The sequence below is a fragment of the Arachis ipaensis genome, chromosome B05 (assembly GCF_000816755.2).
Source record: "Arachis ipaensis cultivar K30076 chromosome B05, Araip1.1, whole genome shotgun sequence".
NCBI classification, from domain to species: domain Eukaryota; kingdom Viridiplantae; phylum Streptophyta; class Magnoliopsida; order Fabales; family Fabaceae; genus Arachis; species Arachis ipaensis.
Window position 1 is genome coordinate 38,555,167 of NC_029789.2, and position 27,739 is coordinate 38,582,905.

General features: G+C 41.3%; 1 protein-coding gene across 3 annotated transcripts; it reads left to right on the top strand.

Annotated features, from left to right (window-relative positions):
* Positions 125–13,207, top strand: LOC107643553 (binding partner of ACD11 1). 3 transcript variants are annotated; one of them, XM_016347233.2, is made up of 6 exons: positions 125–247; positions 417–553; positions 1,395–1,470; positions 1,947–2,060; positions 2,341–2,975; positions 13,065–13,207. In XM_016347233.2, exons 2-5 carry the CDS (start codon positions 435–437, stop codon positions 2,770–2,772), a joined length of 741 nt encoding a protein of 246 aa, XP_016202719.1. In that variant the 5' UTR covers positions 125–247; positions 417–434; the 3' UTR covers positions 2,773–2,975; positions 13,065–13,207. The 3 variants fall into 3 exon arrangements, with proteins under 3 accessions (XP_016202719.1, XP_016202720.1, XP_020979303.1); XM_016347234.2 differs by having other exon boundaries at positions 128–146; XM_021123644.1 differs by lacking the exon at positions 1,947–2,060 and having other exon boundaries at positions 170–553.

Consider the following 27,739-nt stretch of genomic DNA (forward strand, 5'->3'; position numbering starts at 1 on the left):
TAAAACCAATATAATTTTAAAAAATTTATATTTGCCTATAATATTATTATGGACACAAATATTAGTAATTAGTGAAAAAATAAAATATTGGCGTGGCGGCAAGTAAACAAACCCAAAAAGATGGCGGAGAGTCTGGTAACGACCATGTAAATAAACTCTTCCCCGCTCTTTTTCTGACTTATGAGTTATGCGTATGTTTTGGTAGTCATGTCGCTTTCTTCTAGTTCTTTCTGAAAACTGGGAACTTGTAAGTGCGTCGCATCCAAACTATTCTTCACTCTCATATTGATTCTATTTACCACCTCCTACATTTAATTTACTATTCCTTTTCTTTCTTAAAAGAAAATTGGATTTTAGGTTATAAACTTATAATTGTTGAGCATTTGCTTCAATTGTTTTCCCCAATCTTTGTTCAGAAACCGGCGAAGAACATCATGACTGGTGGTAGTGGATACATGGTAGAAGTTACTGGACTTTCGCCAAAAACCACCGAGAAAGATCTCCACCATTTCTTCGCTTTCTCCGGCGCGATCGAGCACGTTGAAATCGTTAGGTATACTGTTCAATCAAGTAATTTCTCTCTGAATTTTGGAGTATTAATTATTAATACTAAGCTATTATTTGATGTTTCTGTTCTTAATTTTACTAGTTCATTCTATTGAAGCTGATGTTCTCCTGATTGGTTAGTGATGGTTAGGGCAAATTCATGCACTCTTTTTAGTTTATGTATTACACAGATGGATAGTTGATTGTGAAATGAATCTACTAATCTAATTGATTATAAACTGATTTTACAATTGGTGGTAGCAGTGCCACTGCTAGAGTACACTGAACTTTGTTGAACGAATCCAATTCATGATAATTGATAATTGATATTCCTGACACACAACATGAAGTCGTAGGGAACAAAATAGTCCTCAGGATTTAAAAGTGTCAAATTCGTACCTAGGCATATTAGTTCTCTTGTGCATGAATGAATTTTGTATGGAATAACTAATGCACCATCTTTCCTTGAATGGTGAGGGACAGATTTGTTATTTGGATTTTGTTAAGTAAAAAGTAGCAAGATTGGGGTTTCGCTGTCACCAAAAAGAAAACTTGATTCCTTAGTTTCTTGTTAGAAACTCTCTTTGAGATGATTTTTATCGTCGTCATTTCTTTCAATTTCGTGGCTTAGCACAACACGATTCATAAATTTTTCCTGGACACATTCTGTAAAAAATTTTCAATAAGATGTCAGGTTTTTGTTATCAGTTGCGAGTCTATTAAGCTTTCCGAAAGGGATCATTTTTATTTTCCTGCAATTTTATAACGTGAGCATGGTAGTTGAAGGTATTTTTTGTTTTTGGTGTAGCAGAGACTTGATATGACAGAGTTATTATTGCTGGTGGCAGGTCTGGTGATTGTGCTTGTACTGCATATGTGACATTCAAAGATGCATATTCTCAAGAAACTGCTTGCTTGCTTAGTGTGAGTATTTTTCCATGCTAAAGTGCAGAATACTTACAATTATGGTAGCTGGAATCGTCTTGTGATAACTGGTCCTTGAGGTTCTGTTTGGTTCTAAGAAAAGACAAAAGAAAAGGGAAAAAAATCCAGGTTTCATTTTTCTGTTTCCAATGTTAATTTCAAAACCGTCACCTTGTTCTGTGGTTTCCGTGTCCTGTGAACGGGAATACTGAATTCTTTTTTCCCTCCTTTTTCTTCTAGATATTTCCTTCACAATCTTGGAAACAAGAAGCTAAATCAAGATAAGGTGGTAGTTTTGTAGCAAAGAAGCAAAAAATTAAAACATGAAACATTTTTCTGAATCAAACAGGCATGTTGTCTGATTGATTGTTGCATAGTTTTCCAATACTAAAAAGTATGTCCGACTGAGCAATCTGCAATTCTGCATTACTTAATTGTTAATTGCGCAGTTTCTTTTCTATAATATTTTCTGTTAGGGAGCCACTATTTTAGATCAACGTGTATGCATAACGCGTTGGGGGCAGTGCGATGATGGCTATGGTTTTTGGAATCAGCCTTCCTACAACCGTGACGATGAGACTGCTTCAAATGTATGTATATCTACTTCTTTAGGAATTCTTGCATGGTCTCAAAGTATGTTCAATGTGGCTCTAGGTGTATTTACAACTACTCATTTATGAATTTTATATCTAACTTTAAGCATTATAGCTTAAAATGAGTAAGTGTAAATGTTTTGGGAGCACACAGTAGATGTATTCTTGGATCACGCAAGTATTTCTTCCATTTCTTATGCATGTAAAAAAGACTAATCAGCTTATAATGTTGGATCTAACATCTGGCCGTACATACATGATCTCTTTTCACTTTCAGACACAACATAGAGACCAATTTGTTTCCTCTGCTGGAGAAGCAGTTACTGCGGCTCAAGAAGTTGTGAAGACCATGCTAGCAAAGGGATATGTTCTCAGTAAGGACGCATTGGCTAAGGCTAGAGAGTTCGACGAGTCTCATCAGGTTTCTGCGACTGCAACAGCGAAAGTTTCTGAACTGAGCGAGAGACTTCGCCTCGCTGACAAGATATCAACAGGTGTTGGAGCTGTGAAATCTGTGGATCAGAAATATAATATCTCTGAAATAGCCAGGTCAGCTGCATCTGCAACTGGAAGATCGGTGGCAGCCGCCGGGGACTCTGTAGTAAATAGTAGCTATTTTTCGAAGGGAGCATTGTGGCTGTCAGGTGCTCTAACCCGAGCGGCTCATGTTGCTTCTGACTTGGGTGCTCGTGGCGATGGTCAGCACTGAGTATTCTTGTCTACCTCTTCCTCTGCAGAATAGCTTTTGTGAAAAAATAAATCCATATTAGTTTAAAATAGTACTAGTTTTACATGTATGTAGAATTGTTGATCTTGATACTTACATGTAAAGTTAACAATAGAATTCTGTTCAAGGCCACAGCATAGTTAACTGATGCCTCAACGGGATTACCATAATGTGATGATTGTATGAATACTGTTCATACCCTGGCCCAACACTAAGGCCTAGGTCCAAACGAAAGGACCCAGTCCAAAGGATTGAGCCTCACCCCACACCGACCTTCCCCTAAAGAAGTCGGTTCTCATTACGACTTGCTCTAAAGAAGTCGGAGATGAAGATTAGCTGGCAGATAAACACTCACTCAAATGAGTAACTGCCCCTAAAATCTCTCAACCCACTTTCAGGAGCCATATCCCAACTTCCCTAAGATAAAGGGACGGTTATCCCCCTTAAAAGGCGGAACTACTTCAACGGTGGTTATTGGCTCACCGCTATAAATACACTGGCACTCTTCAGGTATCTCTAAGTCCTAATACTCTCTAAACCTGCTCACGCCCTTGCTGACTTAGGCATTGGAGTGTCTTTGTAGGTACCACCCCCATTCACTCGTATTCACAAGTCGGACGGAGGCCCTAAAGATGCAAATTTGCTCGAAGGCTTCCTTCCATAGACGATTGGGCCAACCCAGCGAGTCCAACCCAATAATCTCCGGTTACCCATCGTAACATTGGCGCCGTTGTCGGGGACCCGAGAGATCAACCAGTAATGGCGGACAAATCACCGGAAGATGGTCATACGGCGTCTGATTCCGAGTAGGAAAACCTGGACACCAGAAACAACGACGTGAACCCAACTCCTCACCAGGAAGCCAGCGATCAACATCGAGAAGGCACCTCTGGGTTTAAAAATCCAAAGGTAAACTCCTCGGATGGACGAGAGTCAGGAAAGGAAGGGCTACCCTACGCAACCAAGCTAATGGGGTTGGTCCATGGCCACCAAGGTCGTTTGGAACAGTTGGAACAGGAGTTAGAATGACAACGAGAGGCGGAGCGAAATCTCAGGGAAGAGATAGAGCGATGAAAAGAGTTAGAGGAAAAACTCTTAAGACTAGAATCTTCTCTGAAAAGTCGGAACTCCCGTGGCGACCGAGAAGAGTCTCCCCTGGGAGGAGAAGATCCGTTTAGTGAGGACATCATGAGGGCAAAAGTTCCAAGAAAATTCAAAAGCCTTGATATGAACATCTATGACGGAACCACAGATCCGAAGCATCACTTAAGCAATTTCAAAAGTCGGATGTATCTGGCTGATGCTTCTGATGCAACTCGCTGCAAAGCCTTTCCGACAACCTTGTCAAAAGCGGCGATGAAGTCGTTCGACAGCCTCCCGCCGAGGTCGGTCACCAGCTTTGAGGACCTCTCGAGAAAATTCTTGATGAGGTTCTCCATCCAAAAGGATAAAGTAAAACATGCGTCGAGCCTCCTGGGAATAAAGCAGGAGGTCGGAGAATCTTTGCAGGACTATATGGAAAGGTTCAATAAAGCGTGTTTAGAGATTCAAGACCTGCCTACCGAAGCTGTCATCATGGGGTTAGTGAATGGACTTAGAGAAGGTCCCTTCTCACAGTCCATATCAAAAAGGCACCCCACCTCCCTGAGTGATGTACAGGAAAGAGCATAAAAGTACATCAACATGGGGGAAAATGCCAGACTACGAGAGCCGAGTTGGCGACCTAGGCATTCCCACTCTGCAAAAGAGAAGGAAAGAGAGCCCAAGAAGAAAGAAGAACTCGGTCTCGACAGGCCAAGAAAATATCAGTCTTATACTCCTCTAAAGGTTTCTATGGTGGATGTATACAGAGAGATCTGCAACACTGAAAGGCTGCCACCTCCCAGGCCCATTAAAAATAAAAAGGGAAGAAGTCGCGGCGATTACTGTGAGTACCATAAGATCTATGGTCATTCAACAAATGATTGCTACGACCTTAAAAATGTGATAGAAAAGCTGGCCAGAGAGGGTCGGCTTGATAGATATCTCATGGAAAGGTCAGACAATCACGGGAAGAGAAAGCGAGAGGACGGGGACAGGAGAGACCTACCACCACAAACTCCCGAGAGACATATACATATGATCTCGGGAGGATTCGCGGGTGGAGGACTCACCAAGTCCACTCGCAAGAGACACCTCAAGCGAGTTTACCAGGTTGGGAGTGAATCACCCGACCTCCTCACAATCTCATTCACAAAGGAGGATGGGCAAGGAATAATCCCTGGACATGATGACCCAGTGGTGATAACCATGATCCTAGCCAACGCCCACCTCCACAGAACTCTAGTAGACCAAGGGAGTTCGGCAGATATCCTTTTCAAGCCCGCGTTCGACAAGCTAGGGCTGGATGAAAAGGAGTTAAGAGCCTACCCCGACACCTTATATGGATTAGGCGACACGCCAATAAAACTACTGGGATTTCTACCCCTCCACACGACCTTTGGAAAGCGGAAAAAGTCCAAAACTCTGAGCATAGACTTCATAGTCCTCGATGTGGGGTCAGTATATAATGCCTTGATTGGGAGAGCTACCCTAAATCGACTCGAAGCGGTGGTGTCTATCACTCACCTTTGCATGAAATTTCCGACATTTGCGGGGATAGCAACGGTGTGAGGAGATCAGAAGCTGGCAAGAAAATGCTACAATGAAAGCCTGAACCTGAGAGGAAAAGGCAAGGAAGTCCACACTATAGAGCTCGGTGGCACAAGAACCAAAGAAGAGCTGCGCCCACAACCAGGAGGAAAAACTGAAGAAATACAGATCGGTGAAGAGGAAGAAAAAAATACCAACATAGGAGCCAACTTGGAAGAAAGCTTAAAACAAAAGTTGACAAAGCTCCTAAAAGAAAATTTTGACCTCTTCGCCTGGAAAGCTTCTGACATGCCAGGGATAGACCCCGAGCTCATGTCCCACAGGCTCTCTGTCCACCCAGGGTCTCGACCTGTACAGCAGTGAAGGCGTAAGTTCGGCCCAGAACGAGCTCAAGCAGTGGAAAAGCAGTTTCAAGCACTCCTAGAGGCCGGCTTCATCAGAGAAGTTAAGTATCCAACATAGCTAGCAAATGTAGTGCTAGTCAAGAAACAAAATGGCAAGTGGAGGATGTGCGTCGACTACACCGACCTGAATAAGGCATGTCCCAAGGACCCATATCCGCTCCCAAGCATTGATACTCTAGTGGACTCCAGCTCAGGGTATCAATACTTGTCGTTTATGGATGCCTACTCGGGATATAACCAGATTCTGATGTACAAGCCAGACCGGGAAAAGACATCGTTCATCACACCTAGAGCAAATTATTGCTACGTGGTCATGCCTTTTGAATTAAAAAATGCAGGGGCCACGTACCAAAGGCTGATGAACAAGGTGTTCGCTCCCCACCTCGGGCACTTAATGGAGGTCTACGTAGACGACATGCTGGTAAAAATCCGGGAAGAGGCCGACCTATTTACGGACCTCACGCAAGTTTTCAACACCATAAGAGCGCATGGGATGAGACTAAATCCTGCAAAATGCACCTTCGCGGTGGAGGTTGGAAAATTCCTAAGATTTATGCTAACCCAAAGAGGGATCGAGGCAAATCCTGACAAGTGCAAAGCTATCCTAGAAATGAAAAGTCCGACTTGCTTGAGAGAAGTCCAACAACTAAATGGCCGACTTGCAGCCCTTTCTAGGTTCTTGGTAGGGTTAGCATTAAGGTCCCTTCCACTGTTCTCTCTGCTGAGAAAAGGATGCCAGTTCGAGTGGACTCCAGAATGCGAAGAAGCGTTCCAAGAGTTCAAAAAGTTCTTGAGCCAACCTCCAATCCTCACCCGACCTCTAATGGGGGAAGAGCTTGTCCTATATTTGTCTGTAGCGGACAAAGCTGTCGCATCGGCCCTAATACGAGAGGATGAGGTTGGACAGCATCTAGTATACTTCACCAGCAAAGTTCTATAGGGTTCCAAACTAAGGTACCACAAACTAGAGAAGTTTGCGTACTCCTTAGTAATAGCCTCGCGGAGGTTATGGCCCTACTTCCAAGCCCACACAATAAGAGTCCGAACGAACCAACCCATGAAGCAAATCCTCCAAAAGACGGATGTTGCAGGGAGAATGATTTAGTGGGCGATAGAGCTCTCCGAGTTCGACTTAAAGTACGAAACTCGGACAGCGGTAAAAGTCCAATGCCTCACCGACTTTATAGCGGAATATGCAGGAGATCAAGAGGAAAAGCCGACTACATGGGAACTATACGTAGATGGATCCTCAAACAAAACAGGAAGCGATGCAGGCATAATACTAGCCAATGAAGGGGGAACACTGATAGAAGTTTTCCTCAAATTTGAATTTCCAACTTCCAACAATCAGGCAGAATATGAAGTCCTGATTGCAGGATTAAAGCTAGCAGAAGAGGTCGGTGCAACCCAGGTGCTGATATTTAGCGATTCCCAAGTAGTGACCTCCCAAATAAATGGAGAGTATCAGGCTAAAGACCCGAATATGAAAAGATACTTGGAAAAAATTCTGGAGCATCTCGGGCGCTTTGCAGAAACCAAGATCAGACACATAACTCGGGACCTGAATAGCAGAGCAGATGCCCTCTCCAAGTTAGCCAGTACTAAACCAGGGGGGAATAATAGAAGTTTGATCCAGGAAACTCTCCAAGAACCCTCTATGATGAAAACAGAGGACAAGCAGGAAGTCCTTGAAGTGATCGGGTTAAATCTCGGGTGGATGAACCCCTTGGTCGAATACCTAAAATTCGACATCCTCCCCAAAGAGGAAAAAGAGGCCAAGAAAATTCGGAGGGAAGCACAATACTACACTTTGGTGAAAAATACCCTCTATAAAAGAGGAATATCAACACCATTGCTAAAGTGCGTACCGACCTCAAGGACAACTGAAGTACTAGAAGAGGTTCATAATGGGATCTGCAGAAACCACCTCGGAGCCATGTCGCTAGCAAGAAAAGTAATCTGAGCTGGATTCTATTGGCCGACTTTGTAGAAGGATGCCATAGAATTTGTGAAAAAGTGCCAACCATGCCAGATGCACGCAAATTTCCACGTGGCTCCTCCCGAGGAGCTAATTAGTATAACTTCTCCATGGCCCTTTGCAAAATGGGGGATGGATCTGTTAGGACCTTTTTCCCAGGCCCCAGGACAAGTCAAATACTTAATTGTGGGAATAGANCCAGTTCACCGACTCTACCTTCAGAAGCCTAGTAGCCAGTATGAAAATAAAACACCAGTTCACCTCGGTGGAACATCCACAAGCAAATGGACAAGTGGAGGCAGCTAACAAAATCATACTGGCGGGACTAAAGAAAAGACTACAAGATGCAAAAGGAGCTTGGGCTGATGAGCTCCCGCAAGTGCGATGGGCCTACCGGACGACGCCACAATCTGCCACAGGAGAAACACCCTTCTGACTTGTCTATGGCGTAGAAGCCATGATACTAGTAGAAATCAGCGAACAAAGCCCAAGGGTGATCCTCCATAATGAGGTCGGAAATGTACAGGGGCACAAAGAGGAGCTTGAATTGCTCCCCGAAGTCCGAGAGCAAGCCCAAATAAGAGAAGCAGCGTTGAAACAAAGGATGACTACGAGATACAACAAAAAAGTCATTCGAAGGAGTTTTGCCCCAGACGACTTGGTCTTAATCAGAAACGACATTGGAGTCAACAAGTCTGGGGAAGGAAAGCTTGCTGCCAATTGGAAGGGACCATACAAGATTAGTGAAATCTTAGGAAAAGGCTACTACAAAGTGACCAACCTGAGCGGAGCCGAGTTACCTAGGTCGTGGCATGCTTGTAACATGAAAAGGTACTATAGTTAAAAGCGAACTCTACTCCCTGATGTACTCTTTTCCCAAGTTCATGATTTTTTCCCAAAAGAGGGTTTTTTCTGAAGGGGGATTTTTAACGAGGCATCATAGTAGAGACTAAGGGGCCATAGATAGTGAAAAATCCTTAGTAGCAGTAAAAGTACCTTCGCAAATAAATAAAAGATCCTTTATCTCTCATAAGTTCCTTTTCGTTTTTTCTTTCTACGAAACACGCCAACTTAAGCTCGACAAAACGTGAAAATCCCATGACCGACCTAGATGGTCGTCAGGATAAAACGATGAGGTACAAGTCGGTGTAAAGAGGTTATAAAAGTTGATCGTGCGAAACTCGGAAACATTCCGACTCATAAGTCGAAATGAAAACCGAGAAACAAAGAAAACGCATCACAAAAATAACCAAGAACTCAATAAAATAAAAAATTGAGTATAAGGAATATCAAAAAGAGATCGAAAAACCTATTAAAAGTGCCAAAGCCAAAGACTGTCCTAAGTTCTTGAAGGAAAGAAAATTAAAAGAAAGGACAGTCAAGCCAAGAAAAAAGGTTTTTAAAATAAGGATCAAAAGGGTTTTTCAAAAAAAACCTAAAACCAGAAAAGCATGCAAAAGGACAAAGAAAGGTAACTTAAACTCTTATCCAAAAAAGGAGTATTTTTTGTCAACCTAAACCCTTATCCAAAAAAGGGTATTTCTACAATATTTTGTTTACGGCCTTAAAAGGACAAGAAATGTCAGCTGACCACCACCACATAAAAACAAATAAGTTTAAAAAAGAGGGGACCCACAGGCCGGGCCCCTATATAGCCACAATCAATTTTTTCAAAGTTCATTGCCACTAGAGCCAAGAGAAGTAGTCGGAGCACCACCAGAGTCAGGAAGAGCGCCATCAGGACCGGGGAGGGAAGTGTCCATAGGAGTAGGTACGGAGGTTACCGGAGCCTTTGAGGAACTCGGAGCATCCTTAGGTCGGGGAGGAGACTCCACTATCCTCTGTCCCCGAGTCTTCAAATCTGACTCGGTGACATACTGGGGAGAGGGAGGAGAGACTCTGGCCCCATCAATAACGACCTTGTCAGGATCCAAAGGGGAGAGATCCAAGTCGGGGGCAAGAACTCCGACTTGTTCCTTAAAGATCCTTCATGCTTCCTCGGCCCCGTCAGCAATAGAGTCCTCCAACTCGGTATAGTCACTCCGAGCTTTCAGCAAATCTTTCTTTACCACCACGAGGTCCTCAAACAAGCTCGCATAACTGGTGCACGAAATTGTGATGTCCAGGCTCGAACAATCCCTGGTAATGGCTCCAAAGCTTGGTGCTTTGATCTTAATTCATAATTGTCACAACTTCGATACAACTAACCAGCAAGTGCACTGGGTCGTCCAAGTAATACCTTACGTGAGTAAGGGTCGAATCCCACGGAGATTGTTGGTATGAAGCAAGCTATTGTCACCTTGTAAATCTCAGTCAGGCAGATATAAAGTGATAATGGTGTTTTCGAATATTAATTAATAAAATAGGGATAAAGACACTTATGTAATTCATTGATAGGAATTTCAGATAAGCGAATGGAGATGCTTTCGTTCCTTTGAACCTCTGCTTTCCTGCTATCTTCATCCAGTCAGTCTTACTCCTTTTCATGGCTGGCTTTATGTGATACATCACCACTGTCAATGGCTACTTTCGGTCATCTCTAGGGAAAATGATCCAATGCCCTGTCACGGCACGACTAATCGTCTGGAGGCATCACCCTTGTCAATGGCTTCATCTTATCCTCAGAGTCCTCCAACTCGGTATAGTCACTCCGAGCTTTCAGCAAATCTTTCTTCACCACCACGAGGTCCTCAAACAAGCTCGCATAACTCTCCTGCGCCTTCAACCTCAGGCCCTCCTCCATGTTGCACCGAGCCTGCAACTTCCACTCACTCTCCTAAAGGCCATCCCTTTCCTCCTTCAATTTGGTGACCTCCTCCTTCAGCGCCCTCTCATGCTCCTGATATATGAGAAGCCTCCCCTCCAACTCTTCAACCCTCGAGGATGAACCCAGAGAGTTAAGAGGAGTCTTCTCAAAAACATCAAGGAACTTCGTACATACCGCCGCCGCCCTGACACTCTCCTAAGCCAAAATAGTAAGGTAGTTCCGAATTGAAAAATCATCCAGACCTACATGGGTATGAGGATAGATGTACTTTCGGACGAACTGAGGTGCATCCACCTTGACCTCACCTTCAAAAGAAGAGCTAGACTCCAAGGTCTTGCGCTTCTTCTTTTCCGGCTCAGGGGAGGATCGGGGAGGAGGGGACGGCTGAGAAGAGGTTGAAGAAGAAATGACAATAGGTCGGTTCGGGGTCCCCAAATTGTGAGGAAGGGGGGAGGAGAAGGAAGAGGAGCGTTAGTTACCCTGGCGCCACCAACCCTGGCGCGGGATCTTGCTCTGGCTTCCTGAACTCTCTGGAAGGACTCCCTGAAATTCTTCTTGGCCATCTCTGTAAAAAGCAATTAGGTACTAAAAGTCAGCAAAACAAGTCGGAAGAAGCAAATCAGAAATATACACACACAAAAAGCTACCTAATTGTGTCTGGACGAAGGTCGGTGACCCCTGGAGAAATTTTTTGGTATCCAGATAAGGGGCCTTCCCCCATACTTCTCGGAAGAACCCCACAATGGCCGCCTCTACCTCATCCAAATCCTCCAAACCATATTTTTCACAGGGGGAGGCCTCCAACCAATACAAAGGGAAGCGAGGGGAATGATTCTCATCCAGGAAAAAGGGGTGGTGACCCTCTACGGCTTGAACTTTAAAAAAGTAATTTTTGAAGTCATGAAAGGATTCATCAAAAAGGGTGAAGACTCTCCGACCTTGTATAGCTCGGAAAGACACCCACTGCTGCTTGTTGTTTTGCCCACTAAAGGGCTTGGTCATGTGGAAAAGGAAAAAGAAAATCCTCAAAGAAGTCGCAAAGTCTAAGGCATGGCTGATAAACTGGTAAATTTTTAGAAAACCCCAGGAATTGGCGTGAAGTTGGGTAGGAGCAACACGGCAGTGACATAAAACAGCGATTTTGAAATCAGAAAAAGGGAGAAAAACGCCCAAGCGGGTGATCATGCTATCATACATATAGAAGAAATGAGGGGCTGCCTCAGAAGCCCTCCCGAAACAGACCCGGTTTTTCGGACCCGGGGCAAGCAATTCATACTTTGGCTCATCCTCATCAGAGGTACAGAGCCTATGGTGAGTGCGAAGGTTGATGATAAAGTCAGTGTCAACGAAAGGTTCTTCCCCTAGAACCGTAACATCCACCCATTGAGCCAGAATTTCTATGGAAGACATTTTCTTTTCCTAAAAAGGATTGGTGAAACCTACAAAGAAAAAAAGGGAAAAATCAAAAACAGGGTCTCTAAGAGGCCTGGGAATCAAACAGGAGTCTACAAACCAACCCTCCTCTCTAAAATAAAGACATGCAAGTAAAAGCATTTTGTAAAAAGAGAGTAGAAGAAAACTAACCTTTGCTTGGAAAATGATAGGGGCAGAGAAAGATGAATTCCTTCGAACAAAAGCTACTTACAAGCAGAGGAGAAGAAGTGAAAATTTTCAGAAACGAAACAAGGAAAGAGAGGGAAAAGTATTTATAAAGACGTTGGGGGCATAATGGTAAAAGCGGAAGCCGTCATTTAAAGATAGGCACCGTTTCCAATGTAACTGACCCCGCGTATGAATACACAAATCCCTAACGGACGCGACGTTTGATTAGACGCGACTGTTGAGAATTTTTAAAACACGTCGGTTCTAAAACATCACGTCGGTTCCACATCAGGTCGGCTACAACCCTGAGTTAAATACTCGACCCCAATCCTTAAAAGAAATTGGGCTCGAGTAGGGGCACTGTTCATACCCTGGCCCAACACTAAGGCCCAGGTCCAAACGAAACGACCCAGTCTAAAGGATTGAGCCTCACCCCACACCGACCTTCCCCTAAAGAAGTCGGTTCTCACTACGACTTGCTCTAAAGAAGTTGGGGACGAAGATTAGCTGGCAGATAAGCACTCACTCAAATGAGTAACCGCCCCTAAGATCTCTCAACCCACTTCTAGGAGCCATATCCCAACTTCCTTAAGATAAAGGGATGATTATCCACCTTAAAAGGTGAAACTACTTCAACGGTGGTTATTGGCTCACCGCTATAAATACACTGACACTCCTCAGGTATCTCTAAGTCCCAATACTCTCTAGACCTGCTCACGCCCTTGCTGACTTAGGCATTGGAGTGTCTTTGCAGGTACCACCCCCATTCACTCGTATTCACAAGTCGGACGGAGGCCCTAAAGACGCGAATCCGCTCAAAGGCTTCCTTCCATAGACGATTGGGCCAACCCAGCGAGTCCAGCCCAATAATCTCCGGTTACCCATCGTAACAGATACTAAGGTTGTAGTTTCTACAAGTTAGCAAAACAAACTTGGTTATGATGAATGATACAGCTAACTTAAAATTTCAATTGGCCCAAAATGAATATGGATTGTAATATTTTGATATAGAATAAGGGTCGGATAGCTTTTACTTATATAGGGGTTAAAATTATCTTAAAAGTATTGTTTAAAAAGAATAAAATAAAAAGTTTTGACCCTTTCGATATATAATTCATGCATTAAAAATTAAAAATTTCCGTTTTCTATCAAAGTTTTCTATTTTTGATATCTACGAAGACATTTGTTAATAAGACCTTTAATTTAAAATTTACATTCGCATATATATATATATATATATAGTAGATAATGCAAGTAATAATATTTACGGGAGTTAATAGTCAATTTCGTCCTTGAAAGTGTCCTCGATCTCCATTTTCATCTCCGAAAGTCAAAATTAATCAAAAACGTCCTTGAAAGATACCTCAGTTGATCACGTTCATCCTTCCTTCATCTCCGTAGCTGAGATGGCAAACGGCCACATACGTGGCCCGTTAACTGCGAAGGTGGCAGAGAATCAGAACGACATCGTTTTGGTTGAATGCGCTACTAGCGTTGAAACGTCGCTGTTTTGTCTTCTGAAGACGGATTCAAATGTTGCGATGCGTTACCCTTGTCTCATATCAACCATCGCTCTGTCTTTTGCTCCAAAACGTGTCGTCTCCCACAAGGTATGCCCTAAGCGTTTGACCGAAGCTCTGCACCACCCCGACAAGGATTATTAGTGCTGTTGGACGATTACAGTGGAAAAGCTTTGGCCGTTGAATGTAGAGTTGATGTTATACTGGAGCAGCATTGCTAGTAAAAGAAGGCATTGAGACGTTGAGAGGTAAGGATTGAACTTTTTTCATGATTTCTGACTTATTCTGTGATGTGGTGTATTGTTACTGTGGTGGTGTTAATGTTCGTCTAATTTAAGGTAGGGTTTGGGGTGACGAAGGGTGTATTAGTATTCTTTTAGCATTTTCGTGTATGAGATTCTGTTACTTTGTATGACTCTATGATGGTAGTCAGGGATGTTTGAATTTAGTGATGGTTCTGCTGTATGTTTTTTTTTTGGGTTAATGGTTGATTGGTACCAACTAGGTCTAGTAGGTGGTGATACATAGAGAGTAGCTGTTGCTGGTAATGTTTGTTTATGATGTTTTCGTGTTTGTTATTGTAGATGGAGGGTCCACCCATGACGTTTATTTTTCACTATGGTGGGTTGTTTAAGACGGGTGAGGATGGAGACATGGTTTATGAACATGATAATACAGAGGTATTGATGGGTGTTGAGGGAGACACACTTGATGTGTTTTTTGTAAGGGGTTACTATAAGGAGTTGGGATACATTTAGGCTGGAAACTATTGGTGGAAAGTTCCTGGAGTTCCGATTGCATCTGGGTTGAAGAAGTTGGTGACAGATGCTAACTTGATTGTAATGTGCAAGGATTGTAGGAGGAACCAACATTTGATCAACCTATACTTTGAGGACTGCATCTCACAGCCCTGTGTAGTGGACAACATAGGGGAAGGTGTAGCTCTTCTGGAAGCAGGAAGTAGTAAGAAGAAGAAGTTCAGTTTCCAAGCCAAGATGCACCACTCCCAACCTGTGAAGACTCCCACAGTGAAGCACCTTCAGCCCAAGAAACCAACTTCTCAGCCCACTAAGGCAGCCTCACAGCCCAGTAAGCCCAAATCTCAGCCCAGTAAGCCTAATTCTCAGCCCACTAAGCCAACTTCGCAGCCCGGTAAGCACAATAAGCCTTACTCTCATCCCACCAAACCAACACATCAGGCCTCAAAGATTATCTCTCAGCCCATAAAGACTCACTTGCAGTCAACAAAACTCCACCCTCAACAGACCAAAACCAACATTCAGGGGAAGACAGCTCCACCTCATTCCAAAACATCCTGTCAACCAGCCAAGAACCCAGAAAGTAATAACAAGAAATGAAATACCAGTGCATGCAGAGTCACAAGATCTAGAAGATGTGTAAGAGAAGGTCCTATCCAGGAAGAAGATTCTGAGACTCATATGAGAGTACTGAAGGTGAGTTGTACAAGCCTCCAAAAGTTTTAGGAGACAATTTATACAGCAATGACAATGATAGTGACAGTGGAAAAGGTTCACTAAGAAAGTAAAAGAAAGCTGAGGCCAAGGAGAAGCATAGGCCTCCTAAGTCTAGACTAGGGGATAAAGAAATTGACACTGATAACTCAAGCTATGAGGGTTTCGAAGATGAAGAAAGCACTGAATCTGGTAAGTTCAGGGGGTTTTAGTTGTGCTACTGTTTTAATATTTCATTTGGCCAAATTTTAATGTCTTCCATGTTATGATTTGGTAAATGTAGACGAAGATGATGATGATCTTGGAAGTTTCTCAGATGCTGACTCATGGCATTCAGAGGATTCTGGCAAGGAGTTAGATTCTGATGAGGAGACACCAAGTGTTTATCCCCAATATAATGAAAAAACCAAATTTGGAAACCTGAAGCTTGAGGTTAGTATGACATTCAAATCAAAAGCTGAATTTATACAAGCCACTAGGGATTACACTATCCAGTGGGGCATAATTATTTTATTTATGTAAGTCAGACGATTGTCCATGGGTGGTTTATTGTGCATGTAACAGTAAAGACTTGTCTTGGCAAATTAAAATGCTAGTTGATAATCACACCTGCCCTAGAAAGAGGAAAAATAGAGCTGCCACCCAAACCTGGACACTTAGCAAGCTAGTACCCAAGCTTAGAAAGCACACAACTATGAAGCATCAAGAGGTGTATGATTGGTTTGCCCGAAAGTGTAATGTGTACCTCAATAGCACATGCATCATCAGGGCACTAAAAGCTGCCAGTAATTTGATGAATGGATTTTTGCCAGTAAAGAATTCACAATAAATTCTCGTTGCTAGTATAGTTTCTAAACCAACAAAGAATCCTTTCTTACAAAAATTTGTTTGTCACTAAAGCAAACCCAATAAAATTAAACCGAAGTATTTAAACCTCGGGTCGTCTTTCAAGAAATTGCAGGGAGGTGTAGTTATTATTGGTTATGGAAAAGTATCTTTTTGGAGTTTTGAATAAGGAACAAGAAAATTAAATTGCAAGAAATTAAATTGATAACTAGAAAAGCTCTTAGCAAGGTATGAAAATTAGAAGTCCTATCCTAGTTATCCTTATCAATTATGACATCAATTGTCTATTGCTCCTACTTAGTTAACTTCTAACTATGAAGGAAAGTCAAGTGGATGAATCAATTTGATTCCTCAAGTCCTAGTCAACTCCTAAGGGAAGACTAGCTTTAGAGGGATTCAAATCGACTAGCAACTCTCAATTATCAATCAACAAAGGAGTTTGATAATTCAAGAGTCTCTAATTACTCAACCAAAGCCAAAAGGAGGAAAATCTACTCTTAAACCCAACCAAGCATTTTATCAAACACTTGGTAGGCACAACATAAAAACATAGAAAACTAGAAAGGAATATTAAATCCAAACAACCAATTGCAAGCATCAATGATAACAATTATAGAAAAAAGCAATAAACATGAAATACTTCAAATTGCATTAAATAGAAAATCAAATCTAACATGGAGTTCATAAACCAAATTGGGGAAATAAATAAATTAGAATGCTAGAACAAATAAAAGTAGAAGAGGAACTAAATTAAAGGAACATTGAACTTGGAATTGAGAAGAAATAAACCTAACAAAGAGAAATCCTAAAATCTAGAGAGAGGAGAGAGCCTCTCTCTAGAAACTACATCTAAAACCTAAAATTATGTGACTAAAAGTGTTGTATGAATGAATATTGAATGATTCCCCCATTCTGCAGCTTCTATTCTGTATTCTCGGATTTGGACTTGGGCCAAAAAAGAGCCCAGAAATCGCCCCAGCAATTTCTGATACGTCCAGCACGTGGCTCTATCACGCGTACGCGTCGATTGAACTTTCGCAAGGTCATGCGTACGTGTGATCCACGCGTGCGTGTTGCCTAACAGCATGCCAACTATGACATATTATATATCATTTCGAAGCCCCAGATGTTAGCTTTCCAACACAACTGGAACCGCCTCATTTGGACCTCTATAGATCAAGTTATGATCGATTTAGTATGAAGAGGTCAGGCTTGACAGCTCAACAAACTCCTTCAATTTCTTGTATTTCTTCCACTTTTGCATGCTTCTTTTCCATCCTCTAAGCCATTCCTGCCCTATAAACCCTGAAAACACTTAACACACATATCACGACATCAAATGGTAATAAGAGAGAATTAAAATTAGTAATTTAAGGCCAAAGAAGCTTGTTTTCAATCATAGCACAGAATTAGGAAGGAAAATGTAAAACATGTGAATTATGAATAAGTGTGAGTTTAGTGGATAAAATCCACTCAATTAAGTACAAAATGTACCAGGAAATAGTGGTGCATCAAATCTCCCCACACTTAAACATTAGCATGTCCTCATGCTAAGCTAAGGAGAAGCTACAAAGCAGGAAAGAGGAATGGTAGAAATTATGAAATGCAACCTATCTATATAAATGCAACTACATGCAAAAATGCTTTTACCTACTTAGTTAAAAGTAAAAAAATTCTCCAAGACAAACATAAATTAGATTTCACTAATTCAAATCACAAAATAAAGTACAAGTAAACTTGCAGAAGAAAATAGCTCATGAAGGTCGGGAACAAAGAATCGAGCAGCGAACCCTCACCGGAAGTGTATACACTCCAATTACTCAAGTGTTTAAGGTTCGATTCTCTCAATCTCTACTAACCTTGCTTTCTAAGACGTGCTCTTCTTCTACCAATCAACAAAAAATTAATGCACAAATACACATATCAAGAGGTCTTTTAAGGATTGTAATGGGGTCAGGATCAAAGTAGGATTGTATTTGGCCAAGTGGACTAAAATCTGAATCCTTAATTAACTTATATTTTCCACCTAACTTAAGACAATCCATGTAATCACAATACAAAATCTAACTACCCATTTACTATGTTTATCACATATTCATGCATCTGATTTTTAGTACAATACATATGCATTGCTATCACAATTTACTTTGGGGCATTTTGTCCCCTTTTATTATTTGCTCTTTTTCTTTTCTTTTTCTCCTCTTTTTTTTCTTTTTGATTTTATTTTATTATTATTTTTATTTTTTTAATGCATATGGTTAAATTATTAAATGCATGAACATTTCCTAAACATTTCTTTCACATTTTCATAAAGATATACAACACCCAATTCTTAAAACCAAATGTTTCCAAACCCAACTTCCCCACACTTAAATCATGAACACTCTCACTAGTCTAAGCTAACCAAGGATTCAAATTAAAGACATTATTGTTTTACGCTTAGAGTTAATGATGTGCTAGAGTAAAGAACAATTAGGATAAGTAGGCTCAACATTGGTTTACAAAGGATAATGAAAAGGTTAAGGCCATATGGGTATGTAAGCTCAGTGAAACAAGGCCTCAATCATATAAGTGCATGCATACATCAAATAATGGAAATATAGAATTAAGAAAGACAAAGATCACAATTTTAGAGAGAAAAACATACACCAAAAATAAAATATTAATTGGTAAAATACAACTAATCAAATAGGCTCAAAATCTCACTGGTTTTGTATGTTCGAGCTCTAAACCATGTTCCAAAATAAAATTCTTCGAGCAAGGTTTAACAAAAAGTTTTAATTTAAATTAGTGAAATACTATAAAAAGTTTCATAGAGAAAGAAAATGTTACTTCAACCAAGTAGTAGCTAAATGCACAAAAACAAACAAACATGCAATCAAACATGCAAATGCAACAACTAATTTACAAGAAAAATTAAACATTGGTGTTGAAGTAAGAAATAACTAACCCACGAAAGTTGGTATCGACCTCCCCACACTTAAAGATTGCACCATCTTCGGTGCATGCTGAGATGTGCAAGTGGACGGGTGGCTACCACTGATGCTTTTCTCCAAAAATTGTGCAGATTGACTTGTCTGTCGCCCCCATTGAGAAGCTTCTCTTTTCTCTTCTCGGTGGTCATTCTAAAGGACGAAGAAAGAGAAGAAAAGTAACCCAGAAATAAAGATAAAAAAACAATTAAAGTATGGGCGGGTGAATGCCAAATAATGAGGGTCTCAACTACATGGTAACTACAACATGTACGTGAGAAAATAATAGAAGCAAACGGCATATCAATAGTACAAAAATTGCGATAATGGGGAAGAGATAGTAGATAATGAGAGACGATATAAATTCATGTCAATGAAAAAGGAATACAGGTATCCTAAAAGACTCGCATTGACAGATAAATAATATCACCCAACAATATAAAACAAGTCACGAAGCACCAAAATAATGCAAGAAAAGATGCAACAGTTGAATAAGAACAATTAACACCAATGATAAAATAATAAAATTAGAAAAGAAAATTAAAAGATGAACAAAGTTAAAATGCAATGAAGGAAAGTATGCAAATGCAATAAGTAAAAGAAATGGAAAGAGAATATGGATGAGAATGTAAAGAAATGAAGAAGAAGAAGCAAGTAAAAAAAGAGGAAGAAAGAAGGAGAAAAGATAAGAGAACAAGAAACAGAAGCAATGTGCGCGCGCAAGTCACGCATGCGCATGAAAACTGTATTAGCTAGCGACGCGTACGCGTCGCCCACGCGTACGCCTAGGTTGCCATAAATGAACACTGACGCGTGAGCGTCAGTCACGCGTGCGCGTGACTGCTCGCGTGGCTCCAGCACCATGGCATCACAACTCTTGTTCAAGCACTCTTTCACGCCGATTGGCAATCCCACGCATACGCGTCAGGGACGCTTATGCGTGGATTGGCAAAAACGCAGGGGACGCGTACGCGTGCATCACGCATACGCGCGGGTTGGCTTGTGTGCCAGGCACCCCTCCCGTGTCGTTCCAGCACAAATCTCTGTCCATTTTCTCAATACACTGACACATGATGCGTACGCGTCATCGACGCTTACGTGTTGAGTGCAACTTTTTTTTATGCAGAATGTAGGTGATGTAGAAATTATGAATGAACACTGATAAAAATAAAATAAAATAAAACTAAGAATAAAAATGAAAGATCATACCATGGTGGGTTGTCTCCCACCTAGCACTTTTAGTTAAAGTCCTTAAGTTGGACATTTGGTGAGCTCCTTGTCATGGTGGTTTGTGCTTGAACTCATCCTGAAACTTCCACCAATGCTTGAATTTCCAATAAGCTCTATCAATACCAAGTAAATTTCCCAAGCTTTGATGGAGTTCTTCACAAGCTCTGAGCTCCCAAAATTGATCCTCATGTATTCCCAGATCCCAAATCTTGTTTCTATACCCGTCTTGAAGTGGATCACCATTGTCCCAACCGGGTGGTTTAGCCTTGGAATTCTCATTTAAGCACCCAAACATCCTCCTAGACCCAATCAATTGAGAATTATACCAACCCTTATAATTAGGCCTCGAGCTTCCAACCATAACGAACCTAGGATGGTGTTGCCAACCGCTAACCATCTCCCTTTTACTCTTAAAACTGCAGATAGCTCTAAGTTGTCCATCCATTTCAAGCAGACCATATTCAAGTGGGAAGGTACAGTTTAAGGATAAGAATTTTACCCACTTGAATGTTGTGTTGGATGGTAATGGCTTGGGGGAAGGTATCTCTAGTGGCGGCCTTACCAATGTATGCTTCACTCTCTTGGGCTCCTCTTTGATGATCTCTAACTCTTGACAAGCTTCTGCAACATTAACCTCTTTCTCTAGTTCAATGGGAGAGTGTTCAATTATAGGTAAAAACTCATTAATTATTGAGCCCATCTCATGATCAACCTCCTCAAAGTCTTCAACCATGATATGCCTTGGAGGTTGTACACCCTCCTCAACATCAAACTCAAACGTCTTGGAAGGAGGCTCTATAACTTGAGATTCCCATGGAGGTTTTGCATCTCCTAGATCTTCAACCACTTCCTCTTCTTCGATAATTTTGGCTTTCTCCACTTGCTTTAGTACAAAATCTAACTCCTTCTTGATAACTTCCACCTCTTGACAACTTTCTTGAATTCCCCCTAATTCTTCAACTACTCCTTCATCTTCAAGGGTCTCTCCCACCTCCACTTTTTGGGCCTCCTCTTGCTTCTCTTGAAGTAGGTATGCGTGAAGCCGATCCATTACTTCCCTAAGACGATCCTTTCTCTCTTGTTCCATGTCAATAGCGTAATTGGGATCATGTTGCTCTTGGATTGATGGATATGGGTGAAAAGTAAGTGCACCAGAGTTTGAAGGTTGAGTATTGGGTGTAAAGGATGGATCCACACGAGATATAAGAGCTTTGAGAGTAGAAGTGAGACCGGAGAAAGTAGAGATGAGTGTGTTTGAAGCTCCTATTTCCCTTGACGAATAACACTAAAGGTATCATCTATGGGAGCTTAGGGTAGATAGGAGGGTTCATCTGTTGGGAGAAAGGGCTTATAATATGGAGGTGGTTCTTCTTGATAAGGGTATGGAGATGGTGTATATTGAGGTGGTGGTTTTGGGTATGGTTCATATGGTGGTTGGTTAGGTGGGTATGGATTGGGGTCATGTGGAGGCGAATGGTGGAAAGGGGTTGTGAGTATGACGGTTCAGAGTTATGTTCAGGAGGTGGTTCATAAGCATATGGTGGGGCTTGTTGGTAACTACAAGGGGGTCCACCATATCCATCGTCTTGGTACGTACCCTGGAATGTCTCTTGACCATAGTAATTTGGTGGAGGTTGGTTGTCACGAAAAGGTCCACCATAACCATTGTCTTGGTATGCATCATAGAATGGTTATTGCTCATAGTGCATTGGAGGGGGTTGTTGTCAAGAGGGTTGATTAAATCGTTATGGCTCCTCCCATCTTTGATTGTCCCAACCTTGATGCATGTTCTCATTATAGCTTCCATTCCCTACAACATAATTTGAACTAAACTCGTAGCCAAAGGGATGAGAATTCATAGTATCAAGAGAAAATAAAAACAAAAACTAATAAGAAAATAATGAGAATAAACTCCTAAAACTAGAAACAACTAACAAAGAAACGAAAAAGCAAAATTATTCACAATATTCACAATAACCAATAATAAGGCACACGTTTGCAATTCCCCGGCAACAGCGCCAAAAATTGAACGGGCGGAAAATTGCCGATTAAGAATTTATAGAGAAAACAGCGTTACAAGTACAGTTCGTAGCCGACAAAAATTCTGCTTATCAATTTAAAAGGGTTGTCACAAATTAAGAATAAAAATACTGGGAGTAGAAATCCCAAGTCGTCTCCCAACGAGTTGACAAAAGAGTGCTATTTTATTAGTCAGGAATTTTCCGAGAAAATTTAAGAGTTGGAGAACAGGAAAATAAATAATTAAAAATTAAGGTAGTGAAAAATAATGAGAGAATTTATATAATTAAAAGGAAAAGCCTTGGCTGGGAGAAGATTAATTGGAATTTCTATCTTTATTGGTTTTTCCCGAGTATAATAATAATAAGTTGTTGTTCTACTTAGTTATCCTTTACTGAATAAAGGAAAGTTGAGTAACTAACTAACCAACTCTGAATCCCAAGTCCTAATCCTCTCCTAAGGAAGGATTAGAGTCAGAGACTAGAGAGCTAGCCAACAACTTCCAATCAAAATCAACACTTGAGTATTCCAACTCAAGGGTCTCCTTTTAATCAACCCCCAAGTCAAGTTGGGAGTCTACTCCATTGACATGAAAACAATCTTCATAAACGATAAAAGGAGAAGAAAAGAAGACATGATGAACTAAATAAAATAATAACTGAAAATCAATTAAAGGTAAAAATAGTTCTTTGCATTAATAAATTCCAAAATCATAAACATACGTATCTGAATAGGGTTAATGGGCGATTAAAAGAATAAAGGAATAAGGAAACAAACTAGAATAATGGAAACTTCAACGGAGGTAGTGACTCTTCTCAATATCAAAAGCATAAAATTAGAAATCTATGAATGTAAGGAAACCTAGAGGAAGTCGTATCTTCTCTCCAAGATTAAAACTAAAAACTAAAAACTATGCGAATGAGAATGTGTGTTGAGTCTCTACTTGTCCCCTGGCTCTAGTCTGTATTTCTCGGCCAAAAACTAGGTCCAAACTCAGCCCAAAATCACCCCCAGCGTCTTTTGCATTTTTTACACGTGGCGCATGTCACGCGTACGCGTCAGGTACGCGTACGCGTCGATTATCTTCTTCGCATGTCACGCATACGCTTCAGGTACGCATACGCGTCGCCGTGCAATCTTGCTTCTCACGCGTACGCGTCAGGCACACGCGTCACTGTGCAAATCTTCAAATCACGCGCACGCGTGAGCCATGCGTGCGCGTCGCTCCTCGCTGGCTGTCTCCTTTGTTTCGTGTGTTCCTTCCATTTTTGCAAGCTTCCTTTCCATCCTCTGAGCCTTTCCTGCCCTATAAAGCCTGAAAACACTTAACACAAAGATCACGGCATCGAATGGTAGATAAATGAGTTAAAAATACATAATTTAAAGGCTTGGAAAGCAAGTTTTCAATCATAGAACAGAATTAGGAAGGATTTGTAAAATCATGCAATTTATATGAATAAGTGTGCAAAGACTTGATAAAAACCACTCCATTTAGCACAAGATAAACCATAAAATAGTGGTTTATCAATCTCCCCACACTTAAACATTAGCATGTCCTCATGCTAAGTTCAAGGAGACAAAGGGAATGAATGGGGGAAAAGTAAGACTCATGAGATGCAACCTATATATGAATGCAACTATATGCTAAGATGTTTCTATTTACTTGGTTGAAAGTAAACAAGTTCGTCAAGAAAAAAATAAATCAGATTCCACTAATTTAAATCGCACAATAAAAGATAGGTAAACTTGTAAGAAGATAGCTCATGAAAGCAGGGAACATAGAATCAAGCATTGAACCCTCACTAGTAGTGTATATGCACTCTAATCGCTCAAGTGTCTAGGGTTAACCACTCTACTCTTCTCTAGTCATGCTTTCTAAAGCTTTGTTCTTCATCTAACCAATCAACAAATATTTAATGTACACATGCAAACATCATGAGGTCTTTTCAAGGTTGTAATGGGGCTAAGGTAAGGGTGAGGATATATGTATGGCCAAGTGAGTTATAATATGAATCTTTGATTAACCTAAGCTATCACCTAACACATACACACACTCTATGCAATTCTAAATTCATGCCTAGCTACCCAAGATTCCCACTTTTGTATATTTCACATACTCATATATCAACTTTTTCTTTAATTTCACCACACATGCATTGATCTTTTATTAAACTTAATATTGGGATAATTTTGTCCCCTATTTATTTATTTATTTATATTGTAATTTTTTTTTGAACATAAAAGTATAACATATCAATGCTCATGTTTTTTTTATCTCATATGAGTATGCACCCAAATTCCCAATACTTTTGTCAATAAAACACAATACAATTTCATCAACCCAAGTTCCCATAATTCTCCACACTTAGTTGACACACAATCTCTATCTTAAGCTAACCAAAGATTCAATTGGGGTAATTAATTGTTTTTCCACTTAAGGCTAGTGATGTGGTAATATAAAGAACAAATTGGAGATTAAAAGGCTCAAAGTGGCAAACAAGGGTAATTGAAATGGTAGGCTCTTTGGGATAAGTGAGCTAATAACAAACGATGGCCTCAATCATATGTATGCATGCAGATACACTAAACAATGGACATATAGAATGGAACAAACTATAGATTGCAATTATAGAGAAGAAAACACACAAGTATAAAAATCATGGTTAAATAATGTAACCATATAATCAGGCTCAAAATCTCACAGGTTGTGTGTTCTTAGCTATAATTCATGTTCCAAATTACAATCTTCAAACAAATTTAACACAAAGGTTTTAATTTAAATCAGTAAAATGCTATAAAATAGGTCTTGAAAAGAAACACATTACATTTACCAAGCAAAACATACATGCAAACAATTATTATCATGCAATCTATCCTATCTAACAAAAGAAAAAAAAATCAAATGTTGGTGTTAAGAGAAAGAAATTACCTCCGGAAGTCAGGGACTGACCTCCCCACACTTAAGGTTTGGCACGGTCCTCCATGCCATCAGTAAGGAGCAAGGTAGGGCTGGAAGCATTGCCTCCGCTGTCTGGTTCGTCTTGGCTTCCTGTGCTACTGGATGAAGGATAGTCTGGGGTGTCCTTCTGTTCCTGAGGTGGGTGAGTACCAACTATGAGTTCCTTCAGGTAGTTGTATCGGCGCTTGTTACGGCGCTCCATTTGCTCCATCCGCCGGTCTTGTCGGTCGAACCTCTCAAGGATCTGAAGGAACATCTAATGGGTGGATGGTGCTTGTGGTGTGGATGATGGTGGAGTAGAAGAAGGGAGAGTATCCAAAGATGGGCCTGCAGGCCGGCTTGCAGAAGGAACTGGTGGTTTGATGTACTTCCCATGTGGGACGTACTGGTCAGTCCTAGGGATCATGACTTTCATGTCTCCGGTCTGAGAGGACACACCTGCTGCAGAGACTAAATCTGAAAGCAAGGCAGGGAAAGGTAGGTTACCCGCTATCTGGACATGTCCTATTGCTTGTCGGATGTGTCGGGGCAGGTTGAGGGGTTGCTCTGCAGAATACCCTAGATGAGAACAGCCATGTCCGCAGTGAAGGTGGACTCGTGAGTGCTCGGAAAGAGATAATGGGACATAATCTGTGCCCACATGCGAGCCTCTAAGGTAAGTGACGGGGCTGAGATGCTCTTGGGTTTTTACCGATGCGGCCCATAGATCCAGGTGCTGCCAGGTTGGGCTATAACTCCAATGACACTGGCCCAGTCGAACTGATACATCTAGCACTTAAGAGAGGCTTCTTGATATGCATCCAATCCCTCTGGACTAGGTGGAAGATCTAGTGCTCGCTGTATGGCACTCTCGGAGACAGGGACTTGGTGCTGACGAACATAGACAATCTGCAGGGTAGGCGAGTAGAAGTTGGAGTAGAATTCAACTACCCATGATAAGTTGGCCTCCCGCGGCTGCCTCCTAAAAAATTCCCACTGTCTCCTCTCGATGCGGGGCTCCACAAAATCAATGAAGAAACCATAAAGAAATAAGCATAAAAGAAAAATTAGAAGAAAGAGAAATAAATAAATGCAATAATTGAAAGAAGAATGAAAAAGTAGAGGAAAGGAGAGAAAGAAACCTGATGTAGAAGGTGAGAAAGGGAAGAAGAAAGTGGTAGATAATAAGAATGAATGAGGAAGAATAGAAGGACGAAGAAAGAATGATGGGGGAAAGATAATTAGGATTGGGGGAGGAGGGATTGGAAATCAGGCGGTGAAGAGCTTTAATTGTGTGTCGCATGCGACGCGTACGAGTACGGCACGCGTACGCGTGGGTTGTGCAAGTTTGATAGTGACGCGCAAGTGTCAGGCACGCGCACACGTGCCTTGGATTGTGCGAATCGCGTGAAGGCATCCTTGCGCACGCACAACTCTCGGGTTGTTACGCATGAGGGCCAACATTCCATACGATGCGTGCGCGTTAGGGATGTGCACGTGTGAGCGCCCATTTTGTGAAGATGACACGTACGCATTAGAGACGCGTACGCGTGATGGTGTTTGTGCTACTAGCACAGTTCCAGCCCCAAACCAACACAACTCTCGGGGCATACACTCATTTACGCCGATTTCCAGGGTCACGCGTACGCGTGTTGGACGTGTACGTGTGTGGCCTGGAAAAAGCGCAAGCGACGCGCATGCGTGAGGGACGCGTGATGGGATATTTTTGTGGAAAAACGAATTTCTCCAAAACACCCAAATCTAACCGGCAAGTGCACCGGGTCGCATCAAGTAATAATAACTCACGGGAGTGAGGTCGATCCCACAGGGATTGAAGGATTGAGCAATTTTAGTTTAGTGGTTGATTTAGTCAAGCGAATCAAGATTTGGTTGAGTGATTTGTGATGTGCAGAATTTAAATTGCATGGAAAGTAAAGGGAATGGGTAATTGACATGAAATTAAAGAGAACAGGAATTTAAATGCTGAATCTTAAAGAACAAGAAATTAAATGGCAGAAACTTAGAACGCAAGAAATGTAAATTGCAAAATCTTAAAGTGCAAGAAATGTAAATAACTTGAATTGTAAAGGGAATTGGGAGTTGGATTTGCAGAAATTAAACGAGGGAAAGTAAATTGCAACCAACAGAGAAGTAAAAGAACACTTGGATTGAACCGGATCTAAAAACAGAATTGTAAATAAGCATGAAAACAGTAAACAGGGAATGGGAAATGGGGAATCCGGATCTCAGGACCCAAGAGACTAGATAACCAAGTCTAGATCTCAATGCCTTCCTAGATCCAACAAGAATAATTGCAAAGGAATTGTAAATTGCAAAGAAAGTAGATGAAGAATAATTAACAGAAATTAAATTCAATAAGCAGTAGAAGAAACAGAGAGATCTTCGGATGAGATTGAAACAGAATTCCTTCAATTCTCCAACCCAAGATCCAAGACAATTGCAATTGAAATTGAGAACAATAAAACTATGAGGAAGAGAGTGGAATTCTCCTTCCCCGAAACTAAGAAATTAAAGATCACTCAATATCCAAAGCTCTCTGAAAACTATTA